General features: G+C 35.4%; 1 protein-coding gene across 3 annotated transcripts; it reads right to left on the bottom strand.

The window, feature by feature from the left end:
• Window positions 1-2305: 2305 nt before the first annotated feature.
• LOC131366371 (cadherin-like protein 26) lies at window positions 2306-21499 on the bottom strand. Of its 3 annotated transcripts, none has more exons than XM_058410791.1 (19): window positions 21351-21499; window positions 17541-17603; window positions 16720-16815; window positions 15760-15915; window positions 15427-15574; window positions 14093-14262; window positions 13579-13707; window positions 12897-13082; window positions 12433-12713; window positions 12105-12247; window positions 10882-11112; window positions 9647-9868; window positions 8849-8973; window positions 8160-8213; window positions 7041-7091; window positions 5666-5719; window positions 4711-4767; window positions 4512-4562; window positions 2306-3824 (listed from the first exon to the last, which is right to left on the bottom strand). In XM_058410791.1, exons 1-19 carry the CDS (start codon window positions 21387-21389, stop codon window positions 3606-3608), a joined length of 2475 nt encoding a protein of 824 aa, XP_058266774.1. In that variant the 5' UTR covers window positions 21390-21499; the 3' UTR covers window positions 2306-3605. The 3 variants fall into 3 exon arrangements, with proteins under 3 accessions (XP_058266774.1, XP_058266775.1, XP_058266776.1); XM_058410792.1 differs by having other exon boundaries at window positions 17541-17600; window positions 21351-21497; XM_058410793.1 differs by lacking the exon at window positions 7041-7091.
• Between the last annotated feature and the right edge of the window lie 232 nt (window positions 21500-21731).

Genomic DNA, 21731 nt, shown 5'->3' with positions numbered 1-21731 from the left:
TAATAATGACGTTTGAATCATCATCTTTAGAATCTACTTCTGGTGGTGAAGATGTATTGATGTGGTTGCTTTAAAAAAAGAAGTTTCAAAGCTAGGAAAGTGTTGTGTTGAACTGTATAGTGAATCGTGATTTAGAACTTAGTAAGTGTGTCTAGTTTGATCTAGTGTCGCTATAATCCTTTGTGACCCTTAGCTGGGGTAAAAACAAGTTGTTTCAGTTTTCAGCAGGGATTATTGAGGGAGCCTTGATTAAGCTGAGACCATGCAAGTAAAACAGGTCAGAGTCAAAAACAAACACACCTCTGTTTTCAAAATCTCCGCTCATGGTATGTTGGTAAGTTACATTCTGCATTTTGATTGCTTATGTACAGTGCAATATGTACATAAATTATCGAATTAATCTCGGCTGTGTTTTCAAGTGATCACAGAAACATTGATTGTGTTTTTCAAAGAGATTGCAGGCATCTCCTCACTACATTTATGCAGCTTTAATGATGACTGGAAGAAAAAATAGGATGGAAAAAAACTTATTTTCTAAAAGTCACCTATAGTATATGACTGATTTCAGTAAGAATGTCTTCAATCGCCTGCGCTTATTTATTTTTATTAAAGTTCAAAAGTTTAACCAAAAGGTAAGATTAATGTGGACCTTATTAATGCTGTGAATAGGAGACAGTGGAGGCAACCAGGCATCAGTGACATTATCTCAGTATTCAAATCAGGAAATTTAATTAGCAGGAACTTCAGTCGGTTGAAATACTTTCATTGTATTAACTCACCGCACGGCAGAGCTTCAAAACACAAAAAAGGACTAATAATACAGTTTATAATATATTATGTAATGGGTGTGGTCAAAGAAGAACAGAATTTTTGCCCCCATTTGACACACAGTTTTGACCAATGTGCTGTGGTCTGGGATCTGGTACCAAGAGGCAAGCAGCAGTTCCTGTAAGTCCTGTAAGTTGTGAAGTGGAGCCTTCATGGGTTGGACCTGTTTGTCCAGCATATCTCAGAGTTTAAGTTTTGAACTCTGTCATGTTCCTAAAACAATTATTCGTTGCCATGTATGGGTGTACTTGGACTGTAACCAAGTAGGTGTAGGTCGGTTGTACCTTCCTAAGAAAGATCCACCTGAATGCCAGGCCCCAAGGTTTTCCATCAGAACACCTGCTGAGAGGGTGTGGACACCAGAGTAGGGTAGAAGTTAGAACCTAAAGGACCAGATAATCCATTCTCCAGTTCCATTTAATTACATGTTAATTACTCTACAAGTTTAGTTTCGAATTTTATATATAAACATACTGGTTTACACACCTAACCCCATGCTGCGTGCTCCCTTTCACCCCACAGTTTTCCACCACCACCACCCCTATCAATTTTTCTCCAAGGATTTTTGTGAAACACTTGTGTAACACACATATTAAAGTAATCATAGAATATTAAGCACATAGCACAGGGTATAATTAGCAAAGATTAGACATAAGGAATTATTAAATGAAAGTATTATCATTATATTTTATGATAGTCTTTTTGGGGTCTTTATGACAGTTTTATTGAAGGTTTGTGGTAAACAACAGTCAGGCCACCACCCATGCCCTTCTGTGACCTTCTATGACGCCTTTGTTAAATGTTGATTCTCAGAAGGTAGGCATATTCTTTCATATAGAACTGAATTCCAAGTTTATCAAGTTTTTATAAGCAGGTTTCATGTACAGAGCATTCCAGGTAGTCAGCTTTATCTATGTTCATCAGCTAAAATAAAAAATAAAAGCTGCCAAATTTAGGTTCCAAAGTGACAGGCTAGATTTTCCAGTTTTTACATTTATGCCATTTGGGGGATGCCCTTATCCACAGCAGATTACATATATCTCTTTATTTACTGCTCATGTGTCCAGTGACGGCTTGGCAGTGCTGGGATTTGAGCGCACAACCTTCCGAGCAGTAGTCTAAAATCTTGACCGCTGAGTTCCCACTCCTTTTTTTTTTTTGTAAAAATGAATGAATGTATGGATTAATTAATTTTACTTATTTTTATTTGTTTTTATATTTTCTTATTTTTATTTTAATTATTTCTATAATTAAAGTGGATAATCTTAAAAAGGGGGTTGGTAAGGTTGGTTATGAAGCATAACAAGCATAAAATGGGTTGAATGTTTTTAAGGTGTAACAAACAGCTTGTTTTCTGATAATTCTTTTCCTCAATGAATCTAGATGAAAACAAAATATTAAAGTTTTCATTCAAGGTGTATGATAAAAAAAACTATACCAAAATATTTTTATAAGAAATATATTTATAATTTTTGCACATTTCTTTTGGCATGGGCAGATATATAAGAGACAAAATATAGACAATCTATTTGCTTGGCCACATTCAGCAAGAGTTGTGTACATAGCAAAATATATATATATATTATATATATATATAATATATATATATATATATATATTTTTTTTTTTTGTTACAGCTATTGAACTCACCGAATCCAGTAGCACGCACACACAAACCTACCACACCTTTTTTTAACGATTTTTTTTTCCTTTTTCAACATTCAAAAACAAACAAATGATGCTTTTTATACAACAGTTGCTATTGTTCTGGTCTATTAATTTGATTGGACTAGCAACAGTCCCACTGAACTCCTACTACAGTAGAGTTTGCGAAATTATCAGCAATTCTGACTTAAAATAAAAAAGTTCATCAGATGAAAGACTTAAAACCAATTTCACCATTACACTTTTAACAGGAATGTACAAATCACCATGATCGTTGTAGCTTACAGGCTATCAGTGAGTGTGGCTTATTCTGGGTGTATTTCCGCTCACAGAGCAAAAATAAACAAGTTATGTCCATATTGTGTCAGTTATCAAATTATCAGTATAACTACATGCTAGGATAAATCTAACTCTACAAACATACACCTAAACCATTCATAACAACAAACAATATAAACATTGTATCATAGCAAGATGTGAGCATTCTAATGCTTCAATAGCAAACCATGAGAATTTCTGACCACCTTTCTTAGACCCTCTTTGACAATTTGTAATGGCCCACAGCTGGATAGGATGTTCTCACCTGCCTGAAGAACCACACAAAGGGGAAAACACCAGGGATCCATTCAAATAAATGTAACACTCAATATATGAAAGAAATTTTAGGTATCAGCTTAGTATAAGAACTGAAAGAAAATAGGAAGCAGAAACCTGGGGAATGGAATCGTCCAATCATGAGAGACTGATTTAACAAAAATCATAACCAAATATGGAAATTGGGAAATAGGGATCAAGCTGAACAAAGCAGGATTGAAGAGAAATAAGCAACAAATGGAAAGGAGAAAACAAAACACTGATGTGCTAAGCTTTAAAAGCTGACAGGGAAAGAAATCAGAGTAAACTTTTAGCTTTTACTAGACCTACAATAAAAGATTTTCACATTTTTACTATTGTAACAAAATCATTATTTACTCTGGACATACTGAAGGCTTGATGTCTTTTTGTAAGCTTTTTCCTTTCTGAAGAGAAACTGTTATAAAGCGAAGCTCTGTAAGATGTGAAGATAAAGACAACTGCTCAAAAAGTTGAGAAGCAAAAAACTTTTAGAATAATCACAGCTTAATGTTCTTCTCTTTTATCGCGTCTTGACAGATCTCTTCCAGATTGTTAAATCTTGGCCCCAAATTATGCAAAAGGTCTTGTCCTTCTTTAGTGCTGTGGAAAGAGAGCTTGTCCAGTGAGACGGCGTCGGTGTTAGTCCCTTCAGAGTTGTAATCTTGGGGGTGATACTCGGGGAAGTCCTGCTGCTCGTGATTAATTTTCGAGAGCCTCTGTAGTAATAAACCATCAGGAGAAGAGAAAGTCAATATAAGGATCATAACCTCTCAAAATTGGAGAAGCTAATGCCTTTTTCAGTGAAGCTCACAAATGGCTTTAATAAGTGTCATAAAAATGCCATGTGCAGTGTTACACACATTTTATTTATTTGAGTGAGTCTAACATAGTCAAAGCTATAATCAGTATGATTTAAAAATAATTTTAAAAAAAAGCAACAGAGTTTAATCAGGTTATTTTAATGAAATAGTAGATTAGGAGATGATCTGATTTTTTTTTTTTCTGAACCAGAAAAATTCTGGTTCAAAGGTTTGTTTCCTTTGCACTTTATCATTTAAAAAGTTATGTAAAATAAGTTATTCTTGCATTCCAGTAACAAATCTGTCCAGAAGATCACATCTTTTTAGCTTGCTACACTAATAAATTTGGTCAGTTATTGTGTGCTGTTTGGAATATAGGCTGTCATATTTTTATGAATAAAAATGATTTTTGCTTTTCGTTTTATAGTCAGTGAAATTATTCCAGAACAATACATACAATGCACATAAAACTAAAGATGATGTTCTTATATACCAAATAATGACAACCTCTGCTCAATCAGATGAAGAATTCAGCTGTATCATTAAGAAAAGTATAGACACCACTGTAGCTCAAATAAATCAAAGGCTTTTGAAAAATTTTACCATTTCGAGGAGGTCTTCCATGTTAAAGCTAAAGGATCTGCTCAGACCACTCTGGAAAATGCAAATGTGAGCATCAGAATACTGTATGTAAAAATATTAACTGTTGAATAATAATAACCACTGAATTATTGGTGCCATTTTTCAAGCTTTTAAAAAAATATATAAAAAAATAAATATTTAAAAGCCTAAAACAACTTACCCAAACAGTGTCATATGCACTATTCCTACTGTTCCTACTGTTCCTACTGGTCCTAGTCTGATGGGACACAAGCACTAGTGTTACAATGAACTAAATAGTAAATAAGATCAAAAAAGGAATTTCTGCCATTCAAGTCATTGCAGTCAGGCACCACTATATAATATCAAAAGGTCATTTTTTCCCCTTATTTTTAAAGTACAGTGAAACCTGGGCATATGAATGCCCTCCCTTTTTGCCTTAAGAATGAAAATTTTGCAAGAAATTTGCATCGGCATACGAACCAAACCGAAGTTGCGCGTACATCTGGAAGCCGCTCAAAACTTGTTTGCATCAGCGGAAAGCCAATCGTTTTTTTTTCAGTCAGTGAAAGCCATTTTGAAAGAGTCAACCCACAATACCATTATCGCATTTAGCACACATTCAAAATCTTCACATTTAGCACACATTCAAAAAATTTTTTCAACAGATTGGTGGTGTGGGTGGTCTGTTTTATTTTTAGCTCAAGCTTGGTGGCACGACTTTCTGTGAGGACCCTTGACATGCTTGGTTTGGGTCAGTTCTTTGTAAGTAGCCATACAGTTTACATATGCTTCGTACTGGTCATACTGGTCATATTTTTGGGTGGCTGGAATGGATTATCTGCATTTACTTTATTACTTATGGGAAAATTCGTTTTGTAATACAAATTTTCACCTTAAGAACTTGCCTCTAGAACGAATTAAATTCCTATGCCGAGGTTCCACTGTTTCCAATCGCTCTTCTTATTCAAATTGCCATCAGTGTGTCAATTAGTTTTATGACCAAAAAGGCACCTGACCCCAGAGCACTGACCCCCAACCCCACTAAACACCTCTGGAATAATTCTTAAAATAATTTTTATACATATATTTATATATATATAATATTGTATAATATAATAGAAATTGAAATAGTTTTTAGAGTTAGTGGAACTTACTGTTGACATTCCATTGATGTTCCTTAAGTTGACTGTATTAACTTCAGACCCTAGCTGTACAAATGACAGAATAAAACAATTTAGAGACTGTAACTCAGAACAAAAATGCAAGGTCCTCACATGCACATGCACATTGCAGATTGAACACAGTGTATTTCTTTAATGTAGCAAAAACAAAATTACATGCGTTATTAAGGCTAGGAGTAATGTTTTCTTATGTACCATATATTTTATAACATTTGTAACATTTAGACCTTTAGGTGCATTTACACATCACATACTCATCTCTGAAATATCATCATAGACTGATCAGGCATAACATTATGAGCAGTGAAAGGTGAAGTGAATAAGACTGATTATCTCCTCATCATGGCACCTGTTAGTGGGTGGGATATATTAGGCAGCAAGTCAGCATTTTGCCCTCAAAGTTGATGTGTTTGAAGCAGAAATGGGCAAGTGTACGGATTTGAGCGAGTTTGACAAGGGCCAAATTGTAATAGATAGATGACTGGATCAGAGCATTTCCAAAACGGTGAACCGGCGACAGTGTCATGTGCGGCCAAGGCTCATTGATGCACATGGGGAGCGAAGGCTGGCCGAAAGCAGCAACAATGGGCATGTGAGCATCAGAATTGGACCATGGAGCAATGGAAGAAGGTGGCCTGGTCTGATGAATCATGTTTTCTTTTACATCACGTGGATGGCTGAGCATGTGAGTCGCTTACTTGGGGAAAACATGGCACCAGGATGCTCTATGGGAAGAAGGCAAGCCGACTGAGGCAGTGTCATGCTTTGGGCAATGTTCTGCTGGGAAACCTTGGGTCTTGCCGTCCATGTGGATTGACACATACCACCTACCTAAGCATTGTTGCAGACCATGTACACCCTTTCATGGAAACGGTATTCCCTGATGGCTGTGGCCTCTTTCAGCAGGATAATGCACACAACAGTGAGTTGGAGGTGTTGACTTGACCTCCAAATTCCCCAGATCTCAATCCAATCTAGCATCTGTGGGATGTGCTGAACAAACAAGTCCTATCCATAGAGGCCTCACCTCACAACTTACAGGACTTAAAGGATCTGCTGCTAACATCTTGGTTCCAGATACCATCACACCTTCAGGGATCTAGTAGAGTCCATGCCTCGATGGGTCAGGGCTGTTTTGGCAGCAAAATTGGGACCAACACAGATATTAGGCCAGTGGTCATAATGTTATGGCTGATCAGTGTATGAATGCCGTTGATATATCAGTACATGAATAAAAAGAAAGTTTATTGCTCATGCATTAAAACAAAAGAGGAGCTGTTCTCCAGGTGACTGAGAATATCCATGCAGAATATAATCAGGCAAAAGAAAGCAATTATGCTTCACACACCTGCACACCTGTCTCCATCTTGGAGTTCTTACAATTATTGGTGGGGTCATGCTGAAATTTAAAGAAAGAAGAATAGATTGATGTTAGTAAAAAGAATAATGTCCTGGAGGGAATAGATAGCTAAAGTAAACTGATACAGTAGAGAGTATAAGGAAGGTTAAGGTACGATAATGTGTAGATTAGGAGAGAAAATGAGATAAAGACATAGAGATACAGTAGAGATGGCAGGGAAGGAAAGATAAAAATCAAATAATGTGTGGAATAAGACAGAATGCACTCTCCGATATAAAGGTACATACCAATTTCTGTACTTTAATATACATATTTCACCTAGAAATGTGAATATGGTGTATCTTTAAATAAATAATATAAAGGTACATGACTAGACCTTAAGGACCACAGATACCTTTACATTTTTTTTCTCTGGAAGCTAATTAAAGGAACACCACATGCATGTTCCCAGGTGCATAAAAGATGCATTTTAAAGGTACAAAAAAGACATTCAGCATTAAAGGAGCACTGTATGGGAGGAAGAAGTACACCTCTCCTACACATTTTAGTGGATACATTGGAGCCAGGGCTGGTTCACCTTATCAGCTAATTAATACTGGTGCCCCCTTCCTTAGTTAAAGGGGGCATAAGGACACTCTAAAAGCTGAAGGACAGGGGTTACTCAAGAACCAGGGTTGGAATCCTGTGGAATAAGATAATATTAAACCTGCTAAATATGATGAATTTGAGCGGGTTTGAAAAACATACATAGAGCCAAATCTGTGCCAAAAAAGGGTGCGACTTGTTTGATCAATAAAATCTTACAGTCAGCTCTTTGTCTGTCCTACAAAATCAGCAGACCTCAATCCTAAAAAAAACTTGTCTGTACAAGTAAAACACCAAAATATTCATCACAAACTGTGAACTGTGCACACTAAACAGCAAAATTCTAAACAAGATGGGTGCTGTTAATAAGATGGGAAGATATGAGATAATATAAGATAAGATAAAATGGAACAAATAACAGGATCCTTTAAAAAAAAGTAGGGTGTAATATATTAGTTAAGATATTAGACTTATGTCCATCTATTGTATATGCATTAGAATAGCAAAATATGGAGAACACACCTGTTCTTGCATGGAATTAATCCTGCTAATTAGGCCCGGGAGGAGTGGACTAGTCTAAAAAAGAGAAACACAATATTGCAGGTTCAAGTAGGGTGAAGATGCTATAAGGTATGTGAGAAATGAACAAGGAAGAAAAATGAATGGGAGCAATTAATACATCATGAAGCATGATGTGTTAGGGTTTAAGGTCATGGAAATGTAGGATACGCTTGGTAGGGTAGGGAAATATTGGGCTGTGCAGTATAATAGAATTAATATGACAGCATGGTGTAGAGAAATGATCGAGTGGAGGAAACCAGGGAACACTGAGCAAATCCACACATGTCCCTCAAACATACTTAGTATGGTTTGCCTTAATTTCTCTATATCTGTATGTAATAGCAGTATATTTCATATATCAATAACTGAAATGAAATAAACTGAATTAAAGGACTCCTTCTAAAGTTTAATACAACTGGATGGCAGTTACTTAACTCTGTGACAGACTTTTATAGTGACAGAGTATCTGACATTCCCAGCCTTTCCTGACTGTTAGGAAATCTATAATTTACTAAATATTGGGACCATGCTTCATCAGGTGAGAGAACTTGATTTGTAGAAACTCTCCTTCAATGACATTAATAATAAACATAAATAGTAAAGTTATCTGGTGTGAACAACACTGATTGATGTAATCAGCATGCACGTACTTTGCAGCTTGAACCTCCTCCTTCATCATTGTAAGCCATCAGGGTTTGGTTTCCATCAAATTGCAAGTATTGCTGGAATTGTTTTTTCTCACGACACTCGCAGAGAAAACAAAAGCAGAGAAGAACTGCAGAAAAAAATGGTAGTCTTTTATCTCTAAAGACATATGGCTTATGAAAGAATAAATGAATAATTTATTCTAAACAAAAACAATGGTAACATTCTTGGAACCTAGACATTCTAGTCTCTGTTTTTCCTGTTAGACTTTGATATACAGTATGCTTTAAAGCTTGGCTATAATCCAATATTTCGAAAAATGGGCGCAATTTTTCTGTAGGACCAAACATCGTCAGGCAGCCAAACATATTTATTGAGTAGTTTCCTTCATAGGATTTATACTAACACTACAACAGGTTACAGCTGACATTTTTGTTATTAGCAGGCTTAGTGTACTTGTACAGCGTCTGAAAAACAAGTGCTTTCAGACACTATGACAATATGGAATACTTTAAAATTGTTTCCAGTAATATAGCTATTTTAATTTACTGGATATATAATTTAAATATAGGCTTGGTCAGAGTAGTAATCTTATAAGAAGTGGCCAAGAGGGTAAATAGTAGCTGCTTTTAAAACTCATTGCTACCTCTGTTACTTTTTTCACTGCAGACCAATCAAAGTAAAAAAATGTCCATTTTTCAGAAAAGTACCTCGTCATCAAGTGTGGATTTTTAAAAATAAATCTGTTTTTAGCTCCCAAACAGTGAGGCCACAGTCAAAAGAACTTTTAAAGAAGCACTTACGAGCCATGAGGAGCAGCGCTCCCAATAGAATTCCTATAGCTGCTCCATGGAGGGTGGAGGAACGAGGTAGTTTGTCTCGACACACGTTTTCTTCCTTGCATTTACACACCACCACTTTTATATTGTCACGTGTTGGCAATCCTTGTTGGTCTGCAATTATCACTGGAACAAAGTATGTCCCGTAAGGCAGACTTGTCAGGCTAATCAATGCAGATTTGTCCCCTGTGGCAAGACAGATATGCAGATTATTAGAAACTCAGAGGACATGCAGGTGATTAAACAGAGGCTCATAGGACAGCACAGACTAATAAAAAAATTAAGAGAGTAACACTACAGTGTTTTGAAGTACCTGACTGACATAGCATTATTTGCATTTATATTTACTACATTAGCAATAGTCTTTGTTAAAAACATAACCTCATGCTCGTTCACTTGGACACAGGTTTTGTTTTGTTTTTTGTTCGTTTTTTTGAAAATGTTGATTGAAATGGGGAAAAAGGTTGGCCTGTTGTCTTCATTTGAAGCACACTGTTGCTTTAGCCTTGGGATGTTTCTTTTTTGTAGTAAACAGAACGTGGGAGAACTTTAGGAAGCTCAAAATAAGTCTTGCAGCTGCCTTGTGGACCAATTACAAGGACTGGTTGGCATGCAGAGGCAGACCAACGACAAGCAAGTTGCTGTAGTACAGGCTTCAGATGACAGGGTACTGACAGCACCTGAGATGCCTCAGTGGACAGAGATGGACAAATTTTTCTAATATTGAAAAGGAAAAACCTAAATGACCAAGAGAGGTTAGCAGTGTGAGGAGAGAAGGGTAGCTGGTTGTCCAGAACTATCCCAAAGTTGTGAACAGTGTCAGTTGGTGGATCTGAATGCTGTCCAGAGAGATCAAATGATCTTAATGTCGGGCTGTATCTCCAAGGATATAGAGCAGCTCATGCTGAGATTTAGTTTCAGCTGGTGAGCTGCCATCAATATTGAGATATCTTCCAGACATGCTGAGATTCAAGCAGGGACATACAGTAAGTGTCTACAGGAGACTACATCCAAAAAACTCCAAATAAAAAACTGCATCCTATCAACAACTATGTGCTCACAGTTTTCTGGCATACAAGACACTGCGAAAGTTCCCTTTAGAAGGGAAGTTTAGAAGTTCCCAATATTGTATTAGAACAATACTATAGTAGTTTTCATTTAGGTGTGACTCAATGCTATGAATTTCCAGTTCTACACACCTGAGCCTGGGTGAAATTTCCACAGTTTCTTCAGCTCCTCATCTTCTCTGCCAAGTTTGAAGGTGAAGGGTCCACTAAATGGAAACTCATCTGCATCCACTGGTATGACCTCAACACTGTCACGTTTGTTCACACACAGCAATGTAACGTTGGAGGTTAGATGAGGTGCATTATCATTAATATCTCTAAGATGGATCACCAAAGTCCCTGTACCCGTGGCAGGAGGTATCCCTGTGTTGCAGAACAATGAGAGAATCATGAAGAGGTTTTCAGTAGTTTATAATAATTTACATAGACATTATTATACATAAAGAATGTAAGACTTTAAATGTAATACTGGTTAAATTAAACACTTTATACTTTAATAGAGGAAGTCATTTCAGACATAGAGTGTGTTTCAATATTTTAAGTAAGAGAAGAAAATAAGATAAACCTTTATAAACCTTTATTCGTCCCACACTGAGGAAATTTCCAAAAACTTGGGATGTGATGTTTCAGGAAAAGAATCAGTGACAGGGCGGTCCAACACAAAGCAGAGAGTTTCAACACCTTAAAACTGATTCTTTTCCTATAACATCATGTCCCCCACTTTTTTTTCCCTCCACTTATACTATGATGGTCAACAGTTAGATATTCGTATTTATGAAGAACAGCACATTTTGGAAAATTGTGTAACATTATAGAAAATCTACAAAATCAATTAAAGCCTGTTGACACTTATGTTATTGCAGCATTATAACAGTTGTCTGGTCACTTTCTCTTGAAGTTAACAATAAAATACGAATCTGGAAATATATCTGAAAATAAATAAATAAAATAATAATAATAGTACATGTTCTGGAGGTGAATTCTTAAGGTGAAAATTTGTATTGACAATAATGTAAATGCAGATAATCTGTTCCAGCCACCCAGAATATTACCAATATTACCAATTTCCAACTACATATAATAATATTCTTGCATATAAAAACAGTTGAAACATTTAGAAAAGCTTTAGGAAAAAATTTGCTTAAGTTGGCTTCGCTTGGCTTTCCACTGACGCAAACAAGTTTTGAACGACTTCCGGACGAAGGTGCAGCTTAGCCGGCATTCGGTTCGGTTTGTTTGTATGCCGAAAATGCTTCATATGCCAATGCAAATTTCTTGCAAAATTTCAATTCTGTAGTATGGTATCAGTACATCATAGCATAGGAAGTGAAAAAATTCTGTGCTAGAAATCGTACCATCATCTATTGCTCTCATCACAACAGTGTAGGTGTTGTTTTGGACAAACTGAGACTCGCGGTCCATCTTCTTTGTCAGGGAAACTTTGCCTGTTTTTGAGTCAATGGACATCCATTTAGCTGGATCTTGTACTAGCTCATACCTTAAAACAAACACAGTTGTGTGCAAATCAAGAAATTATAGCCCTCTATATGTTTACACTTGGGTTAATCCTGATCTATAAAAACTTGTCAAGCAAAATTGCTGTATAAAATGAAAAAACTTCATGACCTCACATTGAGTAAAATTTTGAGTTTGAGTTTATTTTACTTTACTTTTCACACATACCTGATTTTAGCCAGGTCTGAATCCTCATCTGTGACTGTGGGAATGTACAACACATCTCCTGGCTGTTCTTCCTCAACTAAGTAAATCATTTTAATTATAGTCTGAAACACGGGTGGGTCATTCAAATCAATGATTTTGATAGGGACTTTAATCTTGCTGTTATTTTTAAAAGTCTCTGGATTGAGATTAACTGGCTTTCCATCAATGCATGAAAATAATGGCTCCTCATTTTCTACTCCTATTTCCAGTTCTGTTACAGAAGTTCTCTCATAATCCTTTGCCTGCAGAAGGACATAAATATCCACAGATTAAATATAGTATTGTGAGTATAGTTCTCATTAAATATAATCTACTGCTGAAGAAATATGCAGAGCAAATACACTTACTTGTCAGTTAAACCTAATAAGCTGGCAACTTCATACTTGTATTTCTATTTCAGTTTTCTTAAATTATCTGAAATTTACCTTGATGACAGACAAAACTCCTTCATTGGTAATTGGGTCTGTCTTAATCTTGTAGTTGCCCTCTTCATTACCCTTCAGGATAGTGAACACTGCTCTAGATCCTGGAGTGTTGGGAGTGTCCATGTCGAACACAGGAATCCTTAAAATTTCCTTGTTGGTTTCTGTTTCATTCACCTCAATACTGTGCTGGACCAACAAAAATATGAATACAGCATGGTTCACTTTTCAAATATTTACTGGTTTTGTGGATCCACATGAATGTACACTGGACGTTTCATTCCTTTAACAATAAATGTAAAAATTAAATTTTGCATTAGGAATAAATCACTTCAGAATATAATGTTATCAGAAAACCGTTAACTCTATTTTAGCACACTTTAGTTCTAGTTGTTGATTAATTCAATTCAATTCAATTCAGAAGCTTTACAAAAGAAGAGAAACGGAGAAAGGGGAAGGGGAAAAAATGAGAATAAAAAATAACTAAATAATTAGAAATAAAAATAAATTATTAAATTAAATTATTAAACTATTTTATCCTTAATTTATTTTATCCTAATGAGTAAGCCTGTGGTGACGGTGGCAAGGAAAAACTCCCTGGGATTATTAGTTACAACATCACAAGAAAGAGAGTGTTATTTCATATGTATTAGGTTCTTTTAGATATGTTTGAACTCATGCTTACCTTGGGAGCAGTGATCACAGGTGCGTGAGTGTTGGAGTCAATGATAGCGATATTAACCGTCGCAGTGGATGAGAGTGTTGGCTGTCCATGGTCTCGTGCTTCCACAAGAATTCTGTAATACTTTATTTTCTAAAGTTTGGAAGATAATAGCAGTTTCAGCCTGTCTATTTTACTCGTGATTATGCAATTCACAATGTTCTAGGCATAAAAAACACTGATAATGTAATAATATTGTTGGAATGTGGTAGCCTAGTGGTTAAGGTGTTGGACTACTGATTGGAAAGTTGTGAGTGTAAATCCTAGGTCCACCAAACTGCCACTGCTGGGCCCCTGAGTAAGGGGTATATTGTAATGTATGAGTGGCAGGTGTGATAAACTGATACTGCTTGTATTGAAATGATCACTTTTTGTTGTTTTTTTTGTTTTGTTTAGTTTTGTTTGTTTTTTAAAGAGAGCATTAATTTCTATGAAATCCTGGAAGGACTGATTTAGCCATGTGCATGGTCTCACTCACTTCATAATCAAAGCATCCGCTGAATTCAAGCTTTGTGAACTTGTCATCTGGGGTTTTCAGAGAGATTTGGGGCAAAGGTGGTTCCTGAGACACTATCCTCATGGTGATGCGGGAGTTATCGTTGCCTTCTTCATCTCGGTCGCTTGCATGCAGAGAAAAAGGTAACTCACCTAATGCAGTAAGAATGGACAATAAATAGAAGTTTCACATAGGAACTGTAACTGTAGACACTGTGGCCAGTTTTTTTGAGATATATGCAAGATGGAAGCTGTTGAATTCTGTATGTCCTTAAAATTTCAGTATAGCATGAATGCTATTTAATGTTTACAAAAGACTAATCAAATCTCATCTATGTCTCAAATCACACCAGTTTTGTGACTAGCTTCTCAAATTCCCTATTAAACTTAGTGTAAGGTTATTTTAGAAAAAGTGTGTAGTGATCTGTGTAGTTGTGTTTTAAATGCCACACATCAATATGTCATCTTACAGTATATGTAGTTAGTTTAAATTAAAACTACACTGGTACCTCAGGTTGTAGTTTTCAGGTATTATGAGGCATTTCAAGATGACTAAACATAGAAATGAAAATTCAACAGGCAGCTTAAAGACAATGGATTACTTTAAGTTGAATTTTTGAAAACTTAACCTGAGGTCTGTTATATACCTGGGTATTGCTGTGAAGGAGGGGGGTGGGGGGTTGTTGCTTTGTTTCTTGCCATAATTGTATAATTGATTTCCAGTTCTGACCACTGTGCATGGCTACTTGTTCACTACTTTGTGCTATGCTGTTCTGCTCATGTTTTGCCAGTGATGTTTCCAAGGACGGCTCCCTGCAGCTTATGCTACACTGAAGAGGGAAGTCTGCGGAGAAGGAAGTATGTCACGTGACATGCATGTCAATATTTGCCACGTGACATATCCTAAAATTTGTTTTTTTGCTTATGTCCCTTTCATACTTCTAGGCCAACCTTAAAGGAACATAACAAGGTCAATATCCAAAACATTTCATAACAAATGAAGTTATAGAGCATATAAACTAATGGCTTTCATATTTTACAGAGTAGGAAAAGTGTCTTAACATGAATTTTATATGCATTAGAAAGAGTCCTTAGCTGCAAATGTGTTTGAGAGCCTCTGCGATAGAAAATTCAGACTAGTAAATATATAATTGCTCAGTTCTCATACATCAATAGACAAAAATCGAATTCTTTTCTTTTCTGCTCAGTAGACTTCTAAACAGACTTCACTTATGCATACATATAAATATTTTGGGAAGAAAACCTCTATTCAAAATGTTTTAAATGCAGGCAAACTGCAATGTGCAGCATCCTCACCTTCTTTCATGTTCTCCGGAACTTTTACATTTAAAACTGGAGGTGTGAACACAGGTGGATTATCATTCTTATCTTGTATGGCCACATCAAAGGATAATGTGTTGTCAAGGAGCTCACCAGTTGCTTTATCATGCACATTAAACTGCACCTAAGACATATATGGCAACGTCATTAGCATTTATTGTTTGTTTTTCGAACAGTAAAAGACTCATCTTCATGAACTTACTAATTAATACACATTGAATGGAATGTACATCTTGAAAATATGTACATGGAAAAACATGTATCAAAAATATAGCAACACTCCCAAAAGATGCATATTGAATGTCTCACATGGAAAATAGGATACGTTTCTCGGTCTATTGACTTGTGCATGAAGACATCTCCAGTATTTTCATCAATACTTAATATACCGTTCGGCTCTTCCGTCACCCCATGGCCACTTATGCTGAACCTGACAGAGTGACTTGATTGCTTATCGTTGAACAACTGGGGGAAAATGAGTGAGAAGAAAGATCTGGTGAATGAATACAGTTATGAATACAGAATACATGACAATTTCACTGGCTTTTATATATTTGGAGCAGCCTGGGAAAACACCAGATTCTGTGAGTTGAATCTAATTAAAATCTGAATGGATTAGATTTATGTCTGTTTTTCTACAGTGAGACAACTATCCAACAATATGACCAAATATATCATAATCTAAAACCTGTCATATTGTCAAAATCCCTATTTTTCAGTCAGTGTTGTCACTCACTTTACAAACAAGATCATTAGCTAGTTATGGGCGGGGCATGCAGGGTTGAGTGCATTTCTAATTTGTATTTTAATAATATCTGAATTTCTTGATTAGGGTTAAAGCAAATGTAATTTATTTATATTACAATTTCTGGGCCTTTTTTTTTTTAGTTTTTGGAGCAGCCACATCAAAAATTCCTGGTAGATCATTTGACTTGAAAATAATTAATTGGACATTTTAAATAAAAAGTTGTGCATGAATGATTATCATGAACGCGCTCGTATTGCCATATGCCTGCCCCTGACCCTACCAAAATTCTAGATAGGCCAAATTTTTCCTTTTCCTGCCAATAATGTCATTCCCTGTTGTTTAAACTGGCTTCTTTTTCATCTACAGTGGTTTCTAGGTATGGAAAGTTAATAAAACCATCATTAGCTATGGTGTTAATATTTATAGATTTCAGCTGCAGCAACATCTGATGGATTTTTCCAGACCCCCACACATTATTATACAACCCATCATAGATAACACGAAGGTTGGTAATGATCTACCTTTGTTATTTTTACAGGAAAGGGTCCAGGACTCTCCTCCTCCAGCTCAATCGTAGTCAGCACCCATCTCCTCTTGGATCGAATGAGCACTCGCTCCTTAGAAAGAATGTGAATTGGTTTTAAGCACTCAGTAAGGCAATAATTCATTTCATTTTTATTCTAACAACCTAAACAGTCTAAACACAACCGAATAAATTAATCTTTTTTTTTTTTTTTAAATTGTGCATAAATCTTTTCTTTGGATACACTGAACAAAAATTTCTTGAACAGATTTCTTTGTAATCATGTGTATGTTGCTAAAAGCCAATCAACTCTAAACCAAGGTTGCTCACACAGCTGATTTACCTTTAGTTACAGCCATAAAACTCCATAAAAGCCAAAGGTATGTGAATTGAAATTGTCAGAATGATGACTAAACATTGAAAGACTGTCTAAAAGTGAATGTGTGTTAAATTGTCCAGTAAAGTGGCTCATAGTCACGCACACTAACATTAAAACATTAAGTAAACTTCTTTCAGTGGGTAACATTTCTTTTTTTTGTCCAAACTGAATCAAGTTGTATTAGTCATAATTAGATTTATATAACAGATTTGATTTAGATTGCTTTCTTTCAAGTATTTAATATAAAACAATTTCAAAGTTCAATCCATGTGTGTACTTAAATAAGAAAAAAAAGATAAACTTGTTAGTAAATCACTCATTCAGCTATTAAATAAAATCAAACTGATTAAATCCATGCATTCATTTATTCAAGTGTACTTTAAACTCATGGCTTTATAAACAAAGCCCCTTGTGAAATGAAGTTCTTTGGAAATACATACGTTGTTTACTACACGTTTCTCTTCTTGGCTTGTCCATTCACCATGGGAAGTTTCAGTCCACTGCTGAAAACAAACAGTAAAATGAACACGGACAGATCTAGATTTGTGCGGAAGAAGCAATATGTTTACTGCTGAAACTTGCAGTTACAGGTGAAACAAAAGTTCCCATACACCAAGGCTAAAGTTATTTTATCTTAGTTTTTCACATCTGTAGAAATTTCCTGTTGTGTTTATTTTTAGCAAGTCAATTACAACATCTGCTTAGTTCATCAGAGGTCATTTAAAACACACAATTAGGAACGGATTTATTTCAGCTTTAAATCACTATTTTCTATATGAATTCCAGCTGGCCATGTATTTATTTTTTAAAATGTTTAGATTTCAAAAATTGATAAAATTATTTCATATTTTTATTATTATTATTATTATTATTATTATTTAACTGTTGTTATTAATATGCATTTGTAGGACTGGAGCATGTAGAAACCTTTAGAAATAGGGCCATTTTGCCCCTTGGTACAAAGGAGCAACTAAGCCTTAACATTAAAAAAATTAAATGTGGCTGAAAAAAATATAGTTACACCACAGGGTGTATTGGGGGGTGAGGCGAAGAACACTATGCCAGCTTTGAGTCATCTGGGTGGCACTATTCATATTGTTTAGTAGTTTACTGGAAAAGGGACTGGCATACTTTAAAAACTTAACAAGATGACAAAGTGGGAGCACTGGAACGCATGAAAAGAATAAAATAGAGTGCTCAAGTAAGAAAGACCCCAAACCTGACTGAGTTACACTAGTTCTTTCAGGAGGAACAGGCAAAAATTCCAGCCAAGTATTGTTTATGGAAGGCTACCCCATGTGTTAAATTCAAGAGGAAGTGGTAGCTGAAGTTGGTCTATTGATCAGAAGGTTGCGAGTTCAAATCCCAGGAACACTAAGCTGCTATCAATGTGCATCTGAGCACAGGCCTTAACCCTTAGGTGTAGAAATGAGATCAATGTAAGTCACTCTGGATAAAAGCGTCTACCAAATATTATAAATGGAATTCATAATAAAACAATTGAAATGCAATGCCACCAAATACTAACAAAATTTATGTAAACTTACGGCACTGATGAGTTAATATTGCAAATAAGTGCAGAAAAAGTATTATGTTTTTAGGTAACCTAATTGACTCAAACAAGGGAATGTATGGCAGCATGAAATATCTTTTATGCAACAAAAAAATAATAATATTAATAAATAAATTTGAATTCAGTTAGCATAGGTGGTACATACATTTTCTGACTGTAAACAAATGTAAAAGCGGATCATATGCTACTTTCTGAAGCACATAACAGAATCAGAATTTGGGGATTTTTTTTTTTACCTGTATTATTCAATTTAATTCAATTTATTTGTATAGCACATTTAAAAATGGACATTGTCTCAAAGCAGCTTTACAGAAGTATAGAAACATAACAAAATGATACAGTTTAAAGTTAAGTTACTATTTAACCCTGATATTTATCCCTGTTATGGAAGGCATAAGAATTTGTAAATATGCTGAGATGCCAAAATATAATATCAGACATATCTATAGATAAAAACAGTCCCTGATGAGCCACAAGCGCTTACTATAACAACTGCAAAATATGTGCCGGAAATTTCTTTGTTTTATTTAGATACGACGTTTATTCTGTTGTAATGCACAAGAAATAGGGAAAAGAAGCAGTTAAAAGTGTTACTCAGCCCACTCTCCCTTACTTTTGTTGTTTATACACAGATCAATAGAGATGTTCTAATATATGATCAAGCCATCCTGATTTTGAGAAACTAATCAAAATGTTCTTGTTAAAAATAATTTTTATGTTTATACGTTTAACAGTTTTGCATTTTTCATACTGGGTGCACAATTTGTACTTCAGTATTTGTCTCAGCATGTTCAGCTAAACTGCACATGTTCAGGATTATGATTAAATGTTTATATAGTGATCCATTTTTATATTAATGTCATGTGAATAATAGAAGCTGCACTTTATTAAGCGTTTGTATTTCATTTAATAAATTAATGATTTCCACTGTAGATACTTATGAGGCGCAACCTTAACAACTCCGATAATGATTAGATAATGATTATCATCCAAGTTTATTAGGCCAAAACAAGGGATAATTATAAGCAATCACAACATTGATATGAAAAGCTAATATGCATTTTACCATATGAACATACACAATCATCCACAGTAGGATATGTAGTGTAAAAAAAGAGAGAGAAAGGCAAGATAAACAAGAAAATATGAGATAATGTGAAGATAAACTAAAAAGAAATCTAGATAAAGTCCAGATAAACAACTTTATGGAAGTGCTGGGTTACGATTTAATTCTTGAAACTTGGGTCTTAACGCAAAACCAGTTGTGAACCACTGGTCTCCACTACATTAAGTTACAAGATACGCTAATTGCTTTATTATATAATTTAAACCACATCTTTTGTCTTATTAACTAAAACAAATAATTTTGTGGTAGCAAAATTCATACCTGCTGGGTTTCTTTCTTATAGAACAGCATGTATTCTCAAATAGTATCATGTGTGACACTAGAGCTAGAAAACACTTCCAGTTTGCTGTCAAAGTAGCCAGTACTGATGCACTGTTATACACGACGATGTATAGACAATCTATACAAAAGACCCCCAACAGCTAGACTGCTGGCTGCTAATCTTATTTGAAGAAACATTAGAAAATAACCTTTAATGGTAATCATAAAAATGCCTAACATTATTGACTATTATAACTGAACATGTCTAATGGAAATGGCCATTCTTTAAATTGATAATAGCTATGGAGGGGATTTGGGCCATGTTTGTGCTGAGATAAATAATTCTTACTGAACTACTAAATAGAAACGAATCAATTGAATTACGAATCAAGTGAAATTATCGCAGAGCTGAAAACTATATGGATACTACGGATGAGAATATGCACTGACAATATGTATGGGTACATCACTACGGCCTTAAAGGTCTGTGTTACCTTTCTCACTATCTCACTGTTTTATTCAATGTTATACCTGATTAATTTTTCTTGTCATTCTTCAATTTGTCCTCCATTGACTTTGCTAATTGATTGCTGGTCCTTTTGTTTTGTTTTTTGTTTTTGTGTTCTCTGCAGTTTTATTTTCCAGATATCTTTTAAGTATATTGCAAGGAAGAAACCCAGAAATATTTACCGTGGTGGTGGTTTTTTTTTTTTTTTAAATAAACAAGTTAAACATAGCCACAGTTAAGCTCCTGTCACACCTCATATCACACCTGACATTAGAGAACCATTGAACAAACCTGAACAAACCTGATCTTGTGAAAATAAAGTAAAGAGTGAGTGAGGCAGGTTTGCATGGGTTTTTAGTTCATTTTATGTGGGAATTGAATTTTATTTATGAATTTGCAAAAGCAAGACCCAGTTGCAATAATCACACTAAATGTATGAGATGACAAGTTCTCATTTTACTTCGAATCATGTAAATCGACAGCTGTTATTCTGTCAACATCAACACGCTCAAGCCTGATGTACATTTAGAGCTGAATTCAGTTTAGCCATGTGATGACTGATCCTTATATACTTGAGTACATCAAGTAAAAAAAATATCCAGCACCAACATTCAGAACCAGCAGCTTTTAAGAGAAGAAATCCCCTCAACGCAAAAAAGACAAAAGACTTGAGTCATGAAATTTAGGTAGAAAAAAGCAGAAGAAAAACCTTGAGAAGCATTGCTCTAAAACACCACCTCCCTCCCGCTAGAACTGAAATCAATGGAAATATTTATACTCACAGCCAAAAGAAGAAGAAGAATTATTATTGTCCTCCTCATCCTGAAGAAAGTATGAGAAGCTGTCTTATTGTTCGACGTGTCATCTGCACTCTCTCTTTTTCTGGCTTGGTGTGTGTGTGTGTGTGTGTGTGAGAGTGTGAGTGTGTGTTAGTAACTAATCTCGAAGCCACTGGTGTGGGTGTGGCTATTTTCATGTAAGTATGAAAGAGACCTGCTGTTTTAGCTCTTGTGCACCAACATTGTAATTCATTCTGCAAGCCAAATAAGAAACAGTCCACATTGAGGTTTACATCACATTTACCTCAACTCAGGTGATGTCATTTACTACAGAATTCAGTTTTGCAATTGTAGACAAGAGACAGCTGTTCCTTGCTTTTAAAG

This window comes from Hemibagrus wyckioides, linkage group LG15 (genome assembly GCF_019097595.1).
Source record: "Hemibagrus wyckioides isolate EC202008001 linkage group LG15, SWU_Hwy_1.0, whole genome shotgun sequence".
Lineage (NCBI taxonomy): Eukaryota > Metazoa > Chordata > Actinopteri > Siluriformes > Bagridae > Hemibagrus > Hemibagrus wyckioides.
The sequence above is the reverse complement of the archived record's forward strand: the minus strand, read 5'-3'. Positions and strand labels throughout refer to the sequence as shown.

Excerpts from the sequence above, each read along its gene's own strand:
- LOC131366371 (XM_058410791.1), bottom strand. The coding sequence starts at position 21,389 with ATGAGGAGGACAATAATAATTCTTCTTCTTCTTTTGGCT. Across the intron at positions 14,263-15,426 it reads TCCGGAGAACATGAAAGAAG|GTGAGTTACCTTTTTCTCTG; the intron begins GTGAGGATGCTG and ends TTACTGCATTAG. Across the intron at positions 13,708-14,092 it reads GCGGATGCTTTGATTATGAA|AAAATAAAGTATTACAGAAT; the intron begins GTGAGTGAGACC and ends TCCAAACTTTAG.